The sequence below is a fragment of the Branchiostoma lanceolatum genome, chromosome 14, assembly GCF_035083965.1.
Source record: "Branchiostoma lanceolatum isolate klBraLanc5 chromosome 14, klBraLanc5.hap2, whole genome shotgun sequence".
Lineage (NCBI taxonomy): Eukaryota > Metazoa > Chordata > Leptocardii > Amphioxiformes > Branchiostomatidae > Branchiostoma > Branchiostoma lanceolatum.
In genome coordinates this window covers 16138235-16158791 of record NC_089735.1, presented here as the reverse complement: position 1 = coordinate 16158791, position 20557 = coordinate 16138235, and the positions used below count along the sequence as shown (strand labels likewise).

Genomic DNA, 20557 nt, shown 5'->3' with positions numbered 1-20557 from the left:
GCCAAAGAATTTGTAAATACTGAAAGTCCAAGGCGGTCGAAGACGAAACACATTTTATTTTCAAGTGTCTATTTAACAGTGACGAAAGAACCGAATTATTTAAACAAGTTACCACGAAATACCCGTACTTTACACACTTCACGGATGAACAAAAAGCTATCTCTTGAAATCACAGAACCCAGAAATACTAGAAAAAGTGGGACTTTTCGTCTTCCACTGCCTCCAAAAAAGAAGTCAAACCCAGCTAGTTTAGATATAGCCAACAATTGTATTTAGTACCAGTAGCCTATTGTTACAACAAAGTCAGACACAGTTTACTGACGCATGTATGTTTTTCCCTATGTTTTTCCCATGTATTTGCAATTAGCCCATGGGCATGAACGTGCAATAAACTTCTTAATTAAAACATCTACACCAGAATATCTTTCACCTTTCCCCTTTTGGGTTTATTTGCAAACTCATTTTGTAATGCTAATTGCAGGGGTACACGCAGATACGATAATCACAGAGTGTAAAAAATAAAAAAGATGTACAGTTTATGGATCTATCTGATGTTTCTAAGGCCACACCGTCTTAATTTTATGGATGACATCCGCGCGCGCATTGACTTTCGCCTGTTCTAAATAAAAAGATCACCTCCTCCCAGGCATCTGAAAATCAAAGCTTTGAGATCACATATAGCTTTAAGTTGTACTTTATCCATTACCCGCTAGAGAGCGCTGATGATACATTAAACAGCGATATAGCATCCAAACGTGCCTTAAAGCCCTTTTGGGCCAGTTGCCATCGTCATGAAACATATTTGATTTTAATACATAATAAATTTTTCATCACCAATAGAAATAAGAAGATCTTTATCATTTTTTTAATTACCTGTACCACCACAAAATTTTCTGTCAACTTCATGGAGTCCCGAGAGTGCTATTGCGTTGCGATGCGGTTCAGTGCGTCGTCTGCTTCATAGCTTGTCATCAGTCAATACCAAATCTGACGTCTCCTGGACTAAAATTACAAGAAACACTGCCTTCCGGTAAGTTTGATTTGTTTGCAAACTATCCAAGAAACAACACTTCATTACAAGGTGTATCTTGATCTCATTTTGCTTGATGAAATGTCAAATGGTTGTATAAAAGTAGGTCATTCTATTCCTGTAAAAATTCCGGTCTTTCGTCCTGACAGATCAAAGGTCATTTTATCGTTATAACGTCACATTAAAGAAGAATGAATAAAGATATTACACATCTCGATATGGGAACATTTATTGACAGTTCTATGTGACGCTTGCATGTCAATAGAATGTTGGTATTTCTGTATTATTTCAATATTTTATATGAATTGTGTGCATCTGCATTGATATAACCAAGTAAGATATAATCATAGATATCAAATGATTAAGGTGATATTTTCATTGAACTTGATTGAAGTCATGATGGTTGTCATAATGGGCAAGGAAGCAAGTGCAACATTAGGGTTTATGGAAATTGCTGGGCTGTCTACCAGGCCTGACTATCATGCCAAGCTACTAGTACCCTTTTCGGAGGCCCCAGGGGTATGTATGGGGGTTTGGCCATTAATGAAAAGTTGCTTAACAACATCTATTTTAGCAATTGGGCATCATTGTTTAAAAAACACCATGAACTATTTTGATGTCAAGCAATGCCGGGTCTGTTTACTAATGTACTTAGTACATGTAGCTTGCAGGGTCTCTTACCACTAAGACCACAATATTCTACCACACTATTTGATAAGATTATAATTACCTTCGCCAAGAAGGTTTGTGATGTTTTCGTGTGTGTGTGTCTGTTTGTGGCCAGCATAACTCCGGTTTTGATATCTCGTTATGCTTACAGGTGTCTGCTGCTACATAAAACATGGCTCTAACCGCAGGCTGGGGCCGTACGGTCCTCAACGCCCTCATGGTGGCGACGATCCTCCCGTACGGGATTGCCATATTCCTGTACGCCAAGTTCGGCTGGCCCACCAACTACCAGGGCGGGAAGCTAGCTGGGCTTCACCCACACAAAGTCTTCAAGCTGAACTATGCTGCCATGCAGTGGTTCGTGGTGGGGACCATACAGCACCTGCCTCTGTATTTCACAGTAACCAATGCTTATAGAACAGCCAGGCCTGAAAGCCTCATAAAGGTATCATGATGATATTATATTTAGCAAAGGGCTCATATATATGTCTTCTGCTTTTTATAAACAAGCTTCTAGACTGGAGCAGGTATGATGATTTGGTTTATTTCATATCATTAAAAAACATCACAGTTTCGCGTGCACAGTCGCGTGCACTGAATTGAACTGGGAATAACATTGGTTTGACTCCTGACATTATTTAGCTTCATAAAATTATCTACAATTACCTTTACTAATATATACGACATTTTCAGGACATTAAAAAAGTGTACTGACAGAATTTTTCTTACACAATACGACATTATATCCGGGTACATTGTATTAACAATATAGATACACAAATAGAACATGACTTGAATACAATACAACTACATGACAGAAACCGCATCGATGCTTAATCTGTGAATACAATAAAATAACACACGGTATACTGGTACTTTTTGCTGTTGTTGGCAGCATGTTGCTCAGTGGTGGCAAGCAGTAACAGGTCTCTTATTCAGTAATGATACCATGTATGGTATCGGGCTATTTCTATGACGTGCTGTTCTAGTTTTAATAGTGTTCAACTGTTGACTACTACGTGTATTTCTGACGCTAACTTCTTGTCGGGTTGGCAGTGCAAGACATTAAGCCCCGCTTTAAGCCCTAGCTTTAACGAATAAGCCTGTTACTTGGTGAATAAGCCAACTGTTTCTACACCTGCACATATATTTAGACTGGTCTCACACCAGATTATGCTAGTCATCAGGTGCTTGAGGTAGCCAATTACAAGTTGACTGGTGTGTTAGATCTATTATCTGGTAACCAAGTATTGTATATTTTACAATAAAAGCAATACATTCTAAAGCTGAAGATTCCGACCCAAGCTTTCATTTGAACCTTTAAGACAAATGCTGGCATCTGTTTGATACCTGCAAAATAAAAATCAGAGTTTGATAAGGATTTTCTACATACAGGATTGCAATATGTTATTTTCCAGTACATTTCAGTAACCTGAATTGATCTAATCTGAGAGTGAGAGCTTTAAACTGTGCTGTTTCTCCTTTATCAAACCCAGAACATTCCATTTGGCCGACACGACTGTCTCCTAGACGTGTACGTGCCTCACCTTGTTCCAGGACGGACCCTTCCTCCCAAGATGCCTGTGTACATCTTCGTGTTTGGGGGCGCCTGGACCTCGGGTAGCAGAACGCTTTACTGCATGCTAGCCAATCAGCTGGCAGACAAGTTACAGTCCGTTGTGGTGGTTCCAGATTACCCTTTGTGGCCTGAGGTAAGTTAAAGTAGCATGAAAGGCTCCTCGCTACATGTACGATAAGATAAATTATCAGCTGCATATTTTGTTCCTGGTTTTATTGTTGCTTTATGAATCATTGATATTGACTGTCAATTTTCTTATATTTTGGCTTTGTATAGATTTTTAATCAACTAATGCTGTCAATTTTCTTGGCTAATTATATAGATGTACACCATTATCACGACTATATAATTATACATATGGATGTCCCTGTAGCTTAATTGGTTAAGCTATGGCAGCCTCACAGTTGAGCTTTTGATTTGTTAGCACAGGGAGACCCTGGTTCAAATCTGGAGAAGGGTATCCTTGTTGGAGCTGCATTCGTCTTTCGAATGGGACGTAAAATGTTCCTGTGATTGAGGGAGAGCCTTGAGCACGTTAAAAGGCCTCATTTACTCAAATGGGTACCTACTGATTGTACTTTTGATGAATTGACAGTTGCTAATTTTTTATTCTGTTTATTATCTCCAGGAACAGCACATCCATGCCATACAGACAGCCATCATTGACAGTGTAGCCTGGACCTACAACAACATTGAGAAGTACTCTGGAGACAAGGTGAGCAATGCCAACTTGTTTCATACCCATCCCTGTAGAAGGTGAAAGTGATCTCGAACCAGTAAGCTTACTGAAGAGCTATTCTTCTACTGTTTGTGTCACAGAAGACATTCTGACACTACAATGTATGTACAGTATTTACAGGTTCATTTTGTACCAAAATAATTGCTCTTAGGCTAGCTCTTTTTGGCAAGTACAATGAACTGAAGACCACAGTGTAACGTACTGTCCCAAAGACTGTGACCCTTTGCGGTAGCCTGCATATCGGGTTAGCGACACAGCTGGGATTCAAACTCCCAGGATCTTGGTCCAGAGGCATAGTCACTGACCACTTGACTACATATATGCATGCCAACCAGTAGGCCACTTGAAGCTTAACAATATCAATTATTAATCCCCCAAAGAATCTCATTTACTTGAATTGACTTACCCTAGAAAGACATTTGCCATGCAGCACTCGCTTTGTCTCAAATCAGTTTTAACAGATTTGTCATGCATGTTCTTTTTTTTTCAGATGAACATTCACCTGATGGGGCATTCAGCAGGAGCACACCTCAGTGTCCTGGCACCAATGGCACTGGCACAAGGTAAACTTCAACTTGATGACTTTACAATGAATTCTTATGAGTCAGACACATTCTCTCATTTTGGAGCAAAAGTGTACAAAGCATTGATGGTGACTAAGGTTTACCTTGTCACATATCATCTATTGTCGTCTTTTTTTCATCACAAAATTGGCCAGTCAGTCAATTCATGTTCAGATTATATTTCATACACAAAATAGTAGTACATGACGTGGTCACATTCTTCACAGGTGCATTTGCATCTTACAACCGTTACAGTGCTATGATGTTGTAGAATTTTCAAGCAGGCTGTGACTGAACTTACCTCAAACAAGAATCTAAGACAGCTTTTATTTGACAAGACATCTGAATTTTGTACGGCACATGTACCCTAAGAATTTTTTGTTATATCACAGCATACAAATGTATGTGACTCAGGGGTTCCAGAAAAAGCTAATTTTTAGTAACTAATTTCTGCTACTAGGTGACTACTCTCCGTTGGATGATGACACAACTCCCAGTACCCTCCTCCCTGCGATCAGAAAGGTTCTCGGCTTCTCGGGTGTGTATGACATTACGGATCACTACAAGCACGAGGAACTGCGGGGGGTAGCGGACGTGTCGCCCATGCACAGAGTCATGGGAGGACCACAGAACTTCCATCTGTGGTCACCAAGTGTTCTGGTAGAGGTCTTAGCAGAAAAACACTTGATCTCAAGGTAAAGAAAACAATGCACTTCTTTATGTATCAATAACCTGTATAACTTCCAACACCAAAAAATTAATCAACTCCAGTCTTTGTAAAGGAATGAGCAAACCACCACTTGTGGAAAATTTGGGTCCAATTTTTAGTGTTAGAATTTCCTTTTAGTGTTAGATATTACAGTTCAACTTTGATACTATGAGTATTGAAAATACCAGTGCACCCACAGTAAAAAATTAGGTGCACAGCTCCAATTTTGGGTGCACACAGGTGCACATGCACCCACTATTTCTCAGATATCAGATGGAAAAATGGGCATGTATATATACTAGGATACATATTTGTGCATCCATAATTTCATGAATGCATGCAATTTAGCACTAGCACATTAACACATACATGTATGAGTCACATAACCATCATTATTTTGTATTACATATAGTGGCAATGATTTTCTCTCGTCAAATCAGGCAATCTAGATTTGTTGAAACTGATAATCAAGACTTCATTCTGTAATGCTGTCTCTGAACACAACTATATTGGCACAGGGACAAATGAATATTAACATATTGATGAATTTAATTACATGCTAATTCCATACAAATGGTAAAGCACTCACCAAGTTTTCGACCAGTCCTTTGATCCTTGATTTAACCCAAAGGCTGCGTCACTTGACCTGAGCAGAAGTGTGACATCAGCAACAGGTGAAAGCTTGTTCGTCTGGTGAACAGAATTTATGGGTAAATTTTTCACTCAATTACAGACGGACCTTCATATGAATATGTACAGTTTAGCCTAAGGATTGCATTTTTTTCTGTGATTACAAAAAGTCTTCAGCCTTGCCATAGAATTAGGCATTCAGCAGAGGTGACAATTGTTTTCCATCCAGACTACCACCGATGTACCTGTTCCACGGTACTGCGGACCACATCGTCCCTTACCAGTCTACCGTCAAGCTGGGCGAACGTCTGGCGAAAGTTAACGGAAAGGCCGTGGTGAAGATCTTCCCGGGAGTCGGCCATTCTGAACCGGTGACGGACGTCATGCAGCCCGATCGTCCCACCTATGACCTCATCATGGGGTGCATCATGGAGACTGCCAACTTAAAGGACCAAAAGAGCCAAGGGGACCAAGAACCCACCATCCTTACCAATTAATCTCAGGATTATCATAGGCGGTAGGCCAAGGAATTGTTGTTGAATCTCCCGTGCTGAACTTCCCGGGTTGGTGCCGAAGTTCCGAGCGTGACCCAAAATGAAGCACTCGGGTATCACAGGTATCACCCGCGCGTGTGCGAGTTCCGAGCGAAGCCGAGCGAAGCCGAGCGAGTGAGCTCTTTGCGGAGGGCTAACTCAGCACAGCGGGGTCCCATCATCAGATGACTTGGACTTTTGGTCAACGACAATGCCAAGGTCTATCGCCCATGGGGTAATAAGTGATTTTAAGTGCTTATGACACCAAAATACAACTTTTTCTGATTGTATCAAATGATAACTTCTCAGTATTATTCAATGAAGTTCAACATAGACTTTTGCACCAAATACATGAACATCTAATCTTACAAATCATATTTCCAGTTGCCGCCAGGAAATCAAGTTAATTGCCGCTCATGACGTCATAGTAAACACGGCAGTTGGTTCGGAACCTGGTACTATGATTCTTGAGAAGCAGAAAAGCGAACAAAAATGTAAACCTGCAATTGTAAGTAATATACGAGTAATTTACGATTATGATTATGCACTGTTTGCTTCTCAAAAGAATGTTTTAGTAAGTCACGGTACCAGGGTTCCCAACCGCCATATTTACTTTGACATCATGAGCTGCAATTAACTTGATTACCTGTCAGCAAGAATCAAGAACGAGAAGTATGATTTGTAAGATTCGATGTTCAATAACATCAGAAGGGTGTATATTTTGCACAAACGTCTTTGTTCATTGAAGAATACTATAAAAGTCTTGTGATATATAGTTGCTTGTGATCAGGAACTGTAACAGTTGTATTTTAGTGTCATTGGTGACATTAGCACTCAAATCATCTCTGCGGGCTTGTAGTGTGTCTGTGTATGGGCACCTGTTAACACTTATGTGCAATTCTATGACATTTTGCATTTTGAAGTCAACATTTGCTTTAGACATGTTTCTATATGAATTTACTCCCTACTGTTCTTACACATTAATTGAACTAAACTGTAATTATATAATATTATTTGCTTTTGAGTTTGCCATTGATATTAACATTCTATTAGGATCATAATTGATTATAGATAAAGATTGTTTACATTCTAAAGTGCTGGACACTTTTTATGACCAATATTGAAGGGTGAACTGTTTGAAATTGTCATTATACAAAAATGCATTTTAAGTTATTGACCAAATGTGTGTATCCTTATCATTAGTTATGGCAATATTGTGTTTTTTTTTTTTTGGAAAGGCATGCCATGGAGACTACTTGATGAATTCCAAAAGCTTACAGTACACTGAAAAACAACAGCTTAAGATTGATAGCAAATGTCAAACTTTGGAATCATACCAAAATTATTATGCTATTGGTATATTGAATATGGTGTTATGTATCTAGTCTAGAACACAACATACTATTGCACATGAATATGATGGACAATAGAATAACATAAATTAAGGACATGCAAAAGAGAACTGTTGCTAGAAAGTTTATTGAAGTTAGAGTTATATATGGGTAAAAATAAGGGTAAGCACATATAGTCATGATGTACTTACCCAAGATTCCAATGGTGTTTTCTTTCTCATTGTAATATCATCACCAATACTTGTGCAATTAACATAGAAACCATGATAAGGTTATGAACAGATATTAAGATGATATTGTACAGAACTTCTGCCTTGTTCCTACGTAGAAACCACACCCTAAACTAACTGTAAAAAAAATAGTATATATTAAGGAAATGACTGTATCCAGTGGATTACCTTCTCAAGCAATTAAAAATGTTATTGGTCACAAAATAATTGAGTTATAATTGCATTCCTTTCGTTTATGGACTATCTTGCCATCTCAGTTCAAACAGAAGGAAAACAAGAAATGACTTTGATACAGCATCTCAATTAATAACGAAAAGCAAAGTTTCATTTATGACAATCACCTTGTCTCTCCATAATTTATGTACATAAATTGACATTTTTTTAGTAAGTAGGGTCTACGTAAATTTTTTGTAAGCACATATATTATCATCAGAATCAAGAGTGCTCACAAGTAGACAAGTAAATTTCAACCTCAAGATAGGAAATATCGACACCTCAAAGTTTACATTTAGATCAAATACCCTTTTATACCTAGCAGACAAATACAAAATGTAAAATAAAAACTATTAAATGTATAATATAGCAAACACTCACTGACAGGAAGATCATTCTGAATGCATTTTAAATGCTTCTTTGAAAACTACATACATTGTAGCATATGGTCGACCAGTTGGGAAAAGCAGTAGTATGCAAATTAGCTCCTGTTTTGGATAATTAGCAAATGATTATGTCAATTATTACTCAAGCTATCTACATACCAAATGTCATGACAAACCTTCAACCCCTTCCTGAATTTATTCTCTTTCAAAGTTTGAAACGAATTTGGCTCCTGTACTCCCAAAAATGCCGCTAAGGGGCCAAAAAATGATCCCAGCCAAGAGCTACAGTGTATTAACCATTCAAAAATCGTGTTCACAACACGAGATATCAAAACAAGAAGTTCCACTGCAGTACTATAGAAAGCCGCTAGGGGGCCCAAAATCTAAACATGAGGTCGTACAAAGACCTACCCACCTACTAAAATATGAAGACAATCCATCCAGGCATTCTTTACATGTTCACAGACAGACACACACACATGAACACTGTGTAAATTAAACATAACCTTCTCAGCAGTACATAACCTTGGTAACGATAATATCTGACCAAACCAAATGAATGTGCGCATTGGGTATTAATGTAAAATTAACTGATTGTATTGTGCACAACAATTGTTTCAAGTTTTACCTTCTCTGACTTCATCTCTTATTCACAGGAAAGAGTATTGGACTATTGGTCCATGACAGAATGTTATGATGGCCTTGAAGTACATGTTGTATGTTGTTCAACATGTACAAGACAAAAGGACTCAATTACACTGGCACAACATTCTTCTCAAGCAGAACAGTTTCCATTAGCATTGTGTGCATTTCAATTTTGCATGAAATGCATTGAAAAGCAGACAAAGGAAAATTTTCAGATTAAAGTGCATCAATTCTTAAACACCTGGAAAAAAAAGCCTATTTAACCATCGATGCACCTCTGCACGTGAGCTTCGAACTTCTCCTGGTCGAAAAACTCCCGCTCGCAGCGGGGACACACCCTTCTGACATTCTCCTCGCTGGATCCGCTCTCCCCAGAATCCTGCCTCGCACCGTCGGCGCTGTCCACCGCTACCATCTGTGGGAGGAGGGGTTGGTTCATCCACGGGCCAGCCTGGTTTGTGTAGGGGTTGGGGGTCGTGGGGCTGCCGCGGGCCATGAGACCTGGCTGAAGTCCCATCTGCTGTGAGACAAGGTACATCACATCAGAAATTAGCCAACAATACTTGGTTCAAATGTAAATTAAAGGCAACTTAAGCAATAGGGTGTTCAAAGTAGTATTTTCAAAATCAGATTTCTAGTGATTTCTTTACATAGTAAGTTGAAGTTTTCATGGAGCAAAGATGTGATGTCATTGTGTGGTGGGAACTCATTGAAAATGATCTTAGGACTTACATTTGATATTTCAAATCTTCTGAACATACGCAATTCTTGAATCAATGAATTAATCAATCAATGACTCTGACAATTTGGACATTGTGACATCACACTGCCGAAACTTTAACCGAAAATTGTCGACAGAAAACCGTTATTGCTGGATTATGGGCTGATTTTTGGGTGATACAGTCAAACCTGTATTAGCGGTCACCTTTGCATAGCAGCCACCTGCCCATAGTGGTCACTTTTTGTTGGTCCCTTGGATTTGTCCCATTGACATAAGCATTAAGAATTAGGCTATAGCGGCCACCTGTCCAACGCGGTCGCGGCCAGACGATTTTCAGCCCCGCGAGTACAGTAACACTGCCGATAACGGTCCCGGCGCGCCGGTAGAAGCCGCATCGCCACCGCACGCCGGGTTAAAAATCTTCATTTTTTCACGCCGTCATAGAATTTATGTGGAATAAACTGGATAGGATAATGATAAAGAAAACCAGAAGGTTTTATCTTTGTTAGAAAATCCATGGTTTGACGCGAAGTCAAGCATAATTTTCTTCGCATGGCTTGCGTTTGTACATCGTGGCAAAATTGACCATTTCTGTGCATTTCGACTGGACAAATAGTACGGCAGCTTTTCGGAAAATACAACCCGCACATGTACCTGATGCGTTAAGTTCGCGAAATGTTTGAATGCCGGCCCAATTTCCGTTTTCCCCGGGATTTCATCCAAACTTGTGCTCAAAACGTGCTTCGGGCTTTCGCGCAATTTTCAAAATGGCGCTGATAGTGTCAGCAGCACAAAGGTCAACGGAAGACACCACTGTTACGGAGGTATACTGTGCTAAATTTATTTTGCTGCAAAGTATCACTGAGGATAATTACTTAACCAAAAGCTTCAAACTAAATATGAATAACATTAATATGATGTAAAATTTGGGCTATTGCAATTTTCTGAAAAGATAAAAAGCCATCAAAAGAGCGACCTAAAATGTGACTTACCTATGCAATGTTTGCATGTGTACTGTATGGTGAATAAATGCATCTCAGTTGGTATTGAAAACATGAGTCACTGGAAGTCAATTAATCGACCTTTTCTCCATAGCGGCCACCTGTTCATAGCGGCCAGTTTGCGCCAGTCCCTTGAGTGACCGCTATAGACAGGTTTGACTGTACCAGTAGATGAAAGAAAACTCCATTTCAATTTTGCAACTTGTTTCAGATCTGTACTCCTTTTCAACGACCAAAGTATGAAAGAATGATGCAAATGTGCTACTATGGGGAAGTAAATGTCACTTTCATACACATTGCCTGATCCGGAATACTTCCATTAAACAATCCAACAAGATGATATGATGAATTTGAGTTATCTAATTTTAAGTCATACAAGAACGATTATGATTTTACATGTGATGATATTAGTCAATTATATTTGGCAGACATGCAGTCCGGGCTGCCCAACAACATGAAGCCAATAAAAAGAGATTATTCAGGGTTAGCCTGAACTGACCCATTTTGGCTATCACATGCCAGAGCATACCACTATAATTATCAGTAAGTCTTGTGGGTGTGCCTCTCTCTAAGTAAAGAAATTTCAACTTAATTCCCTTCCAAAGGATCGGAAATCCTTCCAGAAGTTAAAAAATTGGGATTCAAACTGCCTACGGGTAGAATGAGATTAGAACTCTTGAGGCTTGACCTTTCGGTCATGCATATGGCAAGACTGGGAACCATCGGACCATATGAAGGAAATTTTGTAGTTAAACGCAGATACTCACAGGGTTGGGCATAGCAAGGTTAACCTGACGGTTACATCCCATCCCATACAGGGCTGCAGCTGGGTTCATCTGGAAAGTCTGAAACAACAATTATGACTAGAGTTGAGCATCTTGTCTTTACTCTTGAATACAAGAATCATCAGGCATCTGTTAAAGCTAAAAGAAGAATTTTCAGTTTCAATGGAAGCTGTTTGGGGTGTGGGAACTATATTTTACAGAAAAATATAAAAAAAGGACGTAAAAATAAAAATGATACTTTTTTCACTCACCTCAATTTGTTTCTCAATCTGTTTCTTGAACTGATTCTTCTCAAATCTCTCCCGTGACAGCATGCTGTTTAAACTCTCACACTAGGGATGATATTATTAAGAAAAAATATCATCAATATGACGATCATTTGTGCAAATAAACTAGACATTTACAATAAATATTAAATGATAGAAAAAGCCTGAAATTCATCTAAACTTTTATACAGTAACTAATGACGGTTTTGTTCGGCAAACACTGCTGAACAGACTAGCATGGTCCCTGAATATCGCTCACAACACATTAAGAATACATTGAATGCTATCTAAAACACTTTGAATTAATCACAAATTAAGAGCAGTTTATAAAAGGATACAGTAGGGAGATACGCTAATGTCAAGGTATATTTTGAGACTAGAATAAAAAATCCATGATCTAAAAAATCACCATGCTATAACATGCTTATTATAATCATTTTGATTTCATTGACTAGATGTCAGGCTAAGATCGTTACATAAGGCATCCAAAAATGGGGGGGGGGGGGGGGGACCAGACTTCCCCAATGGGCTCTATGGTCTAACAATTACAGTGTAGCTTAGTGTCTGGTATGAGGAAAAAACAACAGTTGCAGTGTGTGTGTGATACACAATGACTGTGTATGTAAGTACCAGGGAAAAAGGGTGTCCTTTGGATGTCCCCTGCAAAAGGAGGGCATCTAATTTCTTTGTTTTCTTAGTGTCTATAGTGTAGGGTGTTCAGAAGACGCCCTGCTAGCTAATACTGTAATTCACTTCAAGTTCACGGTGGCAAAATTTCACAATGAAAGAAAAAGGGACATTTTCACTGAACTTTAACTTCACGGTGGTAGCAAGTGATTCACAGAAAGGATGTGTGAAGGAATCATAAATAGGTTTTTTACTGTGATGATAAGTTCACGGTCCAGAGGTGACAGTGAAAACAGTGAACTTAGAGTTTCAGTGAAAGAAACAAGAATTACAGTAGCCTGTTGACTAGATATTGCCTACCTCACTACTGAGTTTGTTGATGTACTCCTGCATCTGCTTGAGTTTTGCTTCATAGTCGGTCTTCTGGTTGTTCCTCTCCTGCTGCTCAGCCTCAAAGTCCTCCTTATAGCAGGCGGACTGTGCGCTGATGGCTGCGTTCTCGTCCACGGCACGCTGGAGCTCACTCTTCAGATCATCCACCTTCCTTTGAAGGGCCTGGATGTCTCCTTGTGAGCTGCCAAACTGGCCCTAATTTTGTAAAACAAAGAAGTTAGACTTAAAAGATGTTCATCATTTAAAAGTGTTAAGATCAATAGCGTCTAGGATTATTTCAGACTTTGCCCTGCTATTTTTGTCAAAACAGTGGAATTCTCCAATACTGCAGAATGCAAAAATGTTCGTGGTGGTTTTAACTTTTATGTTCATGGTTTTCGCGGTGAACTCTCAGCGCGAATTTAAAACCACCGCAAAAATTTTCACCCACCTATGACTGTTTATTTAATGCTACTATTATTTCAAACGCAAACTTAAAACTATCGTGAACAGTCCATTTTCTCTCTATCGCAAAATAAAAACCCCAAGACCTTAAATGCATTTACAGTTACTGTAACGGTTGTATATAAAGTGAACCATTTAGAATGTCCAACATCATTTTGTTGATTGTTAGCAGTCCTTAAACCTCTCATTGATTCAACAGTTTATTAAAATTTCATAGATAATCAACGATCCACCACATTTGGGTCCTTAACCTTGTCAATGCTGCTTAACTCCATGACCAATACAATAATGATTGTAGTGTCAAAAGGCTACCTCAGGTGGGTATATACTTATAGAAGGTTAAACAAAAACTTGAGTGAAATGATACATGAAATAAGATTGAGATCTCCCAAATGGTATAAGAACGTGGACCTATCTCACCTGTGTTGAGCCCCCTGCTTGTTGTCTGAGATGACCCTCACTGTGCAATTGTTGAGTCAGCTGAAAGATCTGAGCTTCATACTTCTGCTTCTGAACCTGTAGGGTTCTTTCAAGGTCCTTGATTTGCTGGTGGATATCTCTACTTCCCTGCATGGCAACAACACAGCGAAGCATCATGGTCAAAGCTTTCCAATTTCAAAACCTAAGGCAACATGTGATTACAAGGCAATGAGACTGTTATCAAAAATCTTCAAATTTTGCCGGAAAAGTGCCTGTGTGAGTAACTTGAATTAAACATAGAAATCAAAGATCTCATACCTTCGTGGAATATTTAGTTTTTGTGAATTTCTTAATGGCATAGCTCTAGCCTTATTACCCAGGTGTCTCAACTTGAGGTCATTGACTTGGCTGCCTATGGACTATACCATACTACATTCAGGAAGGGGGTGTCAGCCTGCAATGCCTCAGTACCTGAAAATATTGTTAGGGGGTCCAAAATTGCAATGTTTTTTCAGGACCTCAATAACTCCAGACAATAACTAAAATTCATAACAATTCATCAAAAGGATCTTGAGTTATTGATATGAACACACAGACAACCAAAAACAATACCCCATCAGAGGTGAACCTCCTTCCCGCAGATCATCAAGACCAGGGCTGTCTTCTGCTTAGAATTACTTTTGTCCCACTTAACCTTGTTGTTTGGGAGCCCATGTATTGTTCCTAAATCTGTTCTTTCATGCTTGAAAAAATACATTTTTCATCAATTTCATGTCTCAGACTTTTTTGACGGACGGGATGACTTTTTTTCTGTCTCAAGAAGCAAATTTCCATCCTGGCACGGAGGGATGGTCCTGGAAACGTACAGCCCCAATCAAAGACATCATCCTTACCCTCTGTAACCTGCCGTCCACGTGGTTGGCCTTCTCCTGCTGTAATAAGGAATGTTTCTCTTGCTTCAGCTCATTGCTCATGCTCAGAACATCCTTCTGTAGTTTCTCATTCTCCAACCTGAACAGGTCCAGCCACGTCGACTTAATCTGATCCGACTTCTGAAGGGCATGAACCTGACACAAAACAACAACAAGGAACTGAACATCAAAGTTGGATATACGTGTAATAAGGTACAGACCAAATGAATTATGTAAAGCCCTGGTTACACACAGCTGAACAAAAAGAATTAACATGGTTCCCGGCCAATAGCCAACAAAGGTTGGCGGTAGGTCGGGAGTAGTCTGACCAGTGTAAGATTAAGAGTCAAATTTGACTCTCAAACACACCCTGATTACTTCTGACTTACTCCCAACCACCAGCCAACCCATTCCAGACCTGTTTTAAAAACCTGTTTTAAAAACTTCAAAACATTTGATTGGCGCAGCCGAATACCAGCCAACCAAAATAGCTGACCTGAACCACTCCCAACAGTTGTTTTGGGGAAGGTCGGGAGGCCATGTTCGGATATGCGTAACCTGGGCTCAAAACAAACACGTTTCTTACACTGCCTGGTAACTGCTAGTAAAGTTAGAGTTAGACTTCCATCAAGGTTGATGTGCAGTTCCATGCAGCAGTCAAGTACAGTATACTGTAAATGCAGAAATGTTTGCGGTGGTTTTATGTTCATAGTTTTTGCGGTGGACTCTTTACCGCAAACTTAAATCCAGCGCAAAAAGCCATTCCATTGTGTGACTGTAGCACTACTATTATTTCAAACGTAAACTCAAAACCATCATGAACACTCCATTTTCTCCCTACCTCGGAATCAAATCCCCACAAACACTTCTGCATTTACAGTATTACCTACTAATAAGAATACATCTACATGTGACCTTTTATACACAAGATGTATAGTTCAATCATCAATGTAACCAAAATGTCAACACTACTTGTTAGTACCTTATCTAACAGGTGTTCAGCCTGCACCTTCCCATCACTGTTGCTGGCATCCCTGATGGCCTCCTTCATCATCTTTATCTCCTCATCTTTCTGCTCTAACTGTTCTTTCACTGACTTCAGCAGGTCATCGCTGTTCTGGGCAGACTGGAAAAAATGGTGCTGGTGTTACATTTTATGAGAGGTTTAATTCAAATTGTTTACTTGGATTTGGCCAACCTGCATCATTCAAAAATACACTTATCATAATATCAAGTATCAATACAGTGTTGCATCTATCTAGTAAGTGTGTGTGTGTGTGTGTGTGTGTGTGTGTGTGTGTGTGTGTGTGTGTGTGTGTATGTGTACGTGAACACGATAACACAAGAATACCTGGGAGGATTGACTACCGGTATTTACTATATGTGGGTAAAGGTCTTCATGAGACAACAAAAGGATTAGATTTTTGGCCCCCTCACAGTTTGTTATGGTACTGCAGCAGAGCTTGTGGTTTTGATATCTCGGGGTCATGATCAGAACATGCTGTGGTCATGATGTTTTAGTGGTCGATAGTTCTTGGGAGGGAGAGTAATTATATAAGTCATGTAAGTTTGGGCCCCCTAGCCGCTTTATTGAACTGCAGTGGCTGATTTTGCATTATTCTTGTATTGTAATAAGTATATTTTTTGACTAAAATATGTGCTCATTTACTTTCCCAATTAAATACAATGCATCCTTTGCCAATTATGCATTGCATCCCTTTCAAGTAATTGAATCTGTGGTTTCATTATGTTACAGACAAAAACATTTAAGATTCCAATAGTCATAACTGACAAAAATCATCTAGTAGATAGAATAAAACTTGACAATGTTTCCTTGAAAAGTCAATGAACTTTCAGCTGAACGTAGGCCAAAGTAAAAGACAATGGTGAGGGTGAGATCATACTATTTTAAGTTATGGCTTATCAGATAATGAAAGGGAGCGTACACCCCCAGGGGCTATGGTGTGGTGAATGAAGTACACTGGCACTAATGGTGACGATCTGATCAACAACATTCCTTTCTGTGATTACAGAACATTGGGTTCAAACATTGCAGAAGCGCTAGTGTTTCTTCCTGTCCAAGTATGTGACAACACTAAATATTTCTTTTTCAAAAACTAGCTGTTGAAAATTACAAAAAAATTGCAATCCCTATTAACATTAACCCGCCGGGATACATAAATCTGCCACTTCGAAAAACAGTGGGTTTGAGAGATCTCTATAGTGCAGCATTCCCCGGATATGCACAGTTTTTGTTTGATTTGTTTGAACCTTTGTTTACAGGAGTACAAATGTATCATTCTTTATTTAGATTATACAGGAGTGCATTAGACTGGGGGACATTTAGTTGGGTTGGAGATCTGTTTGGACATATGTTTTCAGGGTGGTAGAATTATGACCTCTATCTGGTGAAATTATGTTAGTATATGTCAAACTACATAAAACTTTGCAACACAAATTTGGAAAAAGGTTACAATGTAAAAACTACATTATCTCAACTCACCATGAAATTTCTCATATCTTGTCCTCTGTCCTTCAAGGTTTGCTCCAAATGTCGTTTCAACTGAGCGTTTTGCCTGACCAGGTCATCAAACACTTCTTTAGACACACCTGGTGCACTCATAAGACTCTCCAGCTTCTTCCCAGACATCTTACCAAATCTGAGGAGGACAGAAAGAGTTGGAAGTAATTAATAACCATACTTCAAACTTGGTTGGAAGGCTTAACTTGGGTATTGCAGGGCTGTCTCCTCCAGCTTTAATTTTTTTTCCATCTCACTCATTGTTTGGGTGCCCATATGCATGTTGTTGATTTTCATTGTTAAATATGTCATTTTAATCCTACAAAAATTCATTTTCCTCAATCTATAGTCATGAAGTTCAGATTATTTTGATGGATGCGGTGTATTTTTTTTTCTGTCCCAACAAGCACATACCCATCCTGGAACGGAGGGATGGGCCCTGGCATGGAGACAGCCCTGTATCAATGTAAAACGATAACAAAATTTTGAATCCGAGGTGTGGTTTTTAATAGCCAGGGACTGCCATTGGATTGCTACTGGGGTAACTACACTCACTACCCTGAAAAATCTTTTTATTACTAGGAACTTGAGTTCAATGCAAAATAACATACACTATCCAATCAATTGATCAATCAATAGATCAATCAATTAATGCTTTGTAAAGGTGACATGCGTTGTTGCACAATGAATAATTCTCAAAAGATGATTCTGGAGTCATGATCATGAAAGGCTGAGATCTCTGCTTCCGTCAAAGAAGCACTGATGTATCTCCCATTTTGCTCCAAGTCCAAAAATGTCTATGTCATTGTGCACAACCATAAAGAATAGAACACATTCGAACAACATTTCCTGAACCCTGATCGGTGTCATGATCACAGAGTCCGGCCTCTCGTTTGCATTCAGTTCCCGCGGGCAGCCCAGCGCCCACATACAGGCCTTAAAACATTTCTATACAATGTTGGTGGCTATTTGGAAGTATTCCCATTCCTAACTTGCATCAAATTCAGTTCAAAATGGCTTATCTTTTACTTATTTGTCGTAAATCTGTCAGATTGCAATCAAACACCAGTGTTTCCTCCGGATTCGGGGAATGTCAATTGAATGGGTTCTATTATTTACGGAGTCATTCGTGATGACATAGACAGTTTGTGAGCAAAATATCCCCTATGACATTTGTGTGGTTCAAATTCATCTATTCCAACATGAATATCTGACCTGTCTTGTGCTCTCTTCAGTAACAGTTCGTACTGGTTTGCTCTGGTTTTGTATCTCTTGGTCTCCTGTTGAGCTTCGTGTAAGATAAGAACTAACTGCTCCACCTGTGACATCGTGTTCTTCTGCTGTTCCTTCAGCTGACTGTTCTCACTCTGAAGTTGTTTGGCTAATTTTATTACCTCCTGTAACAGGCGCAACAAACAATTATTAATCTAGTATGATATAATTCATAAATGTAGATTGGAGAAACTGAAAAAATGACATCTCTAGAGATTACATCACAGTAAACAAACCTGAATAGTTAAAATTACATGTCAGAAAAACTATCTTTTTCATTGGATTGCCTTTTGTGTGTCATGCTCATACTGTAATCTACAAAATTAATGCACAAATTGCTGATTCTTTTAGTTAACCCAATGATAGTGTATCAAACATTTTGTACATGAATTTTGCACTTATGCGTTTTAAGCTTATGTCAGTATCTTTGACAAACTAAACTCTAATTCCTAGAAATTCAAGTTATTTACTTTAACAATTCGTAATGCACATTCTCAATTTTTGATGTCAAAACTTAATAGTAGAACATCTTACCTTGACTTGCTCTGGGGCGACAGTTGTCTGTGATTCTGCCATGTTGTCCGTATTCCGCTGACTTCTCACCATTAGATTAAGACAACTTCACCGAGAAAACTTTACTTCCTTTCTTTACTTTGACTAAAGTAAAGTCAGATACAAACAGCTTTGTCCTGACTTTTCTGGTGTTCACAAATGAAAAGGAAAAAGGTGAAAAATTTTTGATTTTCGACTGGTCAATTGATATCAAGGGCATAACATCAATAAATGTTGTATCTAATCTTAAATTTGTAGATTTCCATAGTATGTTGATGATGTTTAAATACACATTAGCTAACGACTAAATGACACTATAATTTTGACCCAACCTAGTCATAACTGAGCGAGTCATGGTATCATAACATAACAGAAAATATGATAATTTGTCCAAACCTAATTGTGAAAATGTCAAAACTATATTTCAAAAGTAGTACCATATTTGAAAGACATTAGACTCTATAATTACTGAACAGAAACTGATTCTACAATACTAACTACCAACGTTAAACATAACAAAGAATACAATCCTGCTCTAGTACAATGCAGCTGCTGAGTAACTTCTTTGCGTCTTGATTTTTGTCCAAACTTAATATGGTCAACTTAGATCATATCACAGTCAACAGTTTTTTACATATCATAAAGAATTATTAGATTTTGAACAAGTTCCCACATTCATGTTTACACAGATCACTGAGTATGTGTAGAGTATATATACAAACTCATGGCAAACGTCTTCATTAATAAGGAACTGTTAAATTTTTAGTCTAATCAATTTCTCGATATAACATAATCACCTTCGGAATGTGATCATCTAGCCACAATTTATCTTCATATTAACAGTTAATCATAATCATATACATGTACATGTACTTGAAATGTGTCAAATCTATACATTCTAACGCTACGAAACCTTACACAACTCACCTGAAACCTAGAGTATGGCGTTCTTGGAGGAAACGACGACTGTAAAATGGTCGGACTGGTTTGGGTTAATTTTAACGTAAGTGCGCAAATGATCCCAACATCTGTAAAGACGAAACAAACGCCACGGGTACGCAACTTTAAACAGCGTAGAAACGTCCTAAAGCGATCGTATAAAAGCAGAATTTCGTCATCTAAAAGAACCTTAGTTCCTACAGAAACGGAAATAGAAACAGTCTATATTCAGAAGTCCTCTACGCACGCTCGAATCCTGATGATTTTCGGGACTTTCCATGGCCAACCCTCCGAAATCGTGACAAACTGGGATTTCCGGGTGTGGAGGGGAATCCCCTGACGTAAGAATTTCATGCGTACTATTTAGTCTCGTTCCCAAAATTGTCACTGAGAAACTTGGGAACGAGAAAGAGCACGGTATCTGTGA

The 20557-nt window shown here is 38.8% G+C and overlaps 2 protein-coding genes across 3 annotated transcripts; one reads left to right on the top strand and one right to left on the bottom strand.

Annotated features, from left to right (window-relative positions):
• Positions 1–913: 913 nt before the first annotated feature.
• LOC136448323 (uncharacterized) lies at positions 914–7359 on the top strand. The gene is made up of 7 exons (XM_066447725.1): positions 914–1030; positions 1851–2144; positions 3196–3411; positions 3907–3993; positions 4508–4580; positions 5041–5275; positions 6149–7359. The coding sequence occupies exons 2-7, from the start codon at positions 1872–1874 to the stop codon at positions 6414–6416; spliced, it is 1152 nt and encodes a 383-aa protein (XP_066303822.1). The 5' UTR covers positions 914–1030; positions 1851–1871; the 3' UTR covers positions 6417–7359.
• A 556-nt stretch (positions 7360–7915) lies between these two features.
• Positions 7916–20479, bottom strand: LOC136448322 (interaptin-like). Of its 2 annotated transcripts, none has more exons than XM_066447724.1 (11): positions 20119–20479; positions 19174–19337; positions 18583–18764; positions 17350–17506; positions 15829–15972; positions 14829–15002; positions 13936–14082; positions 13039–13266; positions 12037–12117; positions 11768–11845; positions 7916–9795 (listed from the first exon to the last, which is right to left on the bottom strand). In XM_066447724.1, the coding sequence occupies exons 2-11, from the start codon at positions 19243–19245 to the stop codon at positions 9538–9540; spliced, it is 1521 nt and encodes a 506-aa protein (XP_066303821.1). In that variant the 5' UTR covers positions 19246–19337; positions 20119–20479; the 3' UTR covers positions 7916–9537. The 2 variants fall into 2 exon arrangements, with proteins under 2 accessions (XP_066303821.1, XP_066303820.1); XM_066447723.1 differs by having other exon boundaries at positions 7916–9798; positions 20119–20477.
• Between the last annotated feature and the right edge of the window lie 78 nt (positions 20480–20557).

Bases quoted from the DNA above. Each gene is read 5' to 3' on its own strand.
- LOC136448323 (XM_066447725.1), top strand. From the start codon at position 1,872: ATGGCTCTAACCGCAGGCTGGGGCCGTACGGTCCTCAACGCCCTCATG. The intron at 3,994-4,507 runs GTGAGCAATGCC...TTTTTTTTTCAG, and splicing joins AGAAGTACTCTGGAGACAAG to ATGAACATTCACCTGATGGG. The intron at 5,276-6,148 runs GTAAAGAAAACA...TTTTCCATCCAG, and splicing joins GAAAAACACTTGATCTCAAG to ACTACCACCGATGTACCTGT.
- LOC136448322 (XM_066447723.1), bottom strand. From the start codon at position 19,245: ATGGTGAGAAGTCAGCGGAATACGGACAACATGGCAGAATCACAGACA. The intron at 14,083-14,828 runs GTAAGGATGATG...GTTGCCATGCAG, and splicing joins TGGACGGCAGGTTACAGAGG to GGAAGTAGAGATATCCACCA. The intron at 12,118-13,038 runs GTAGGCAATATC...TATCATCCCTAG, and splicing joins TCAACAAACTCAGTAGTGAG to TGTGAGAGTTTAAACAGCAT.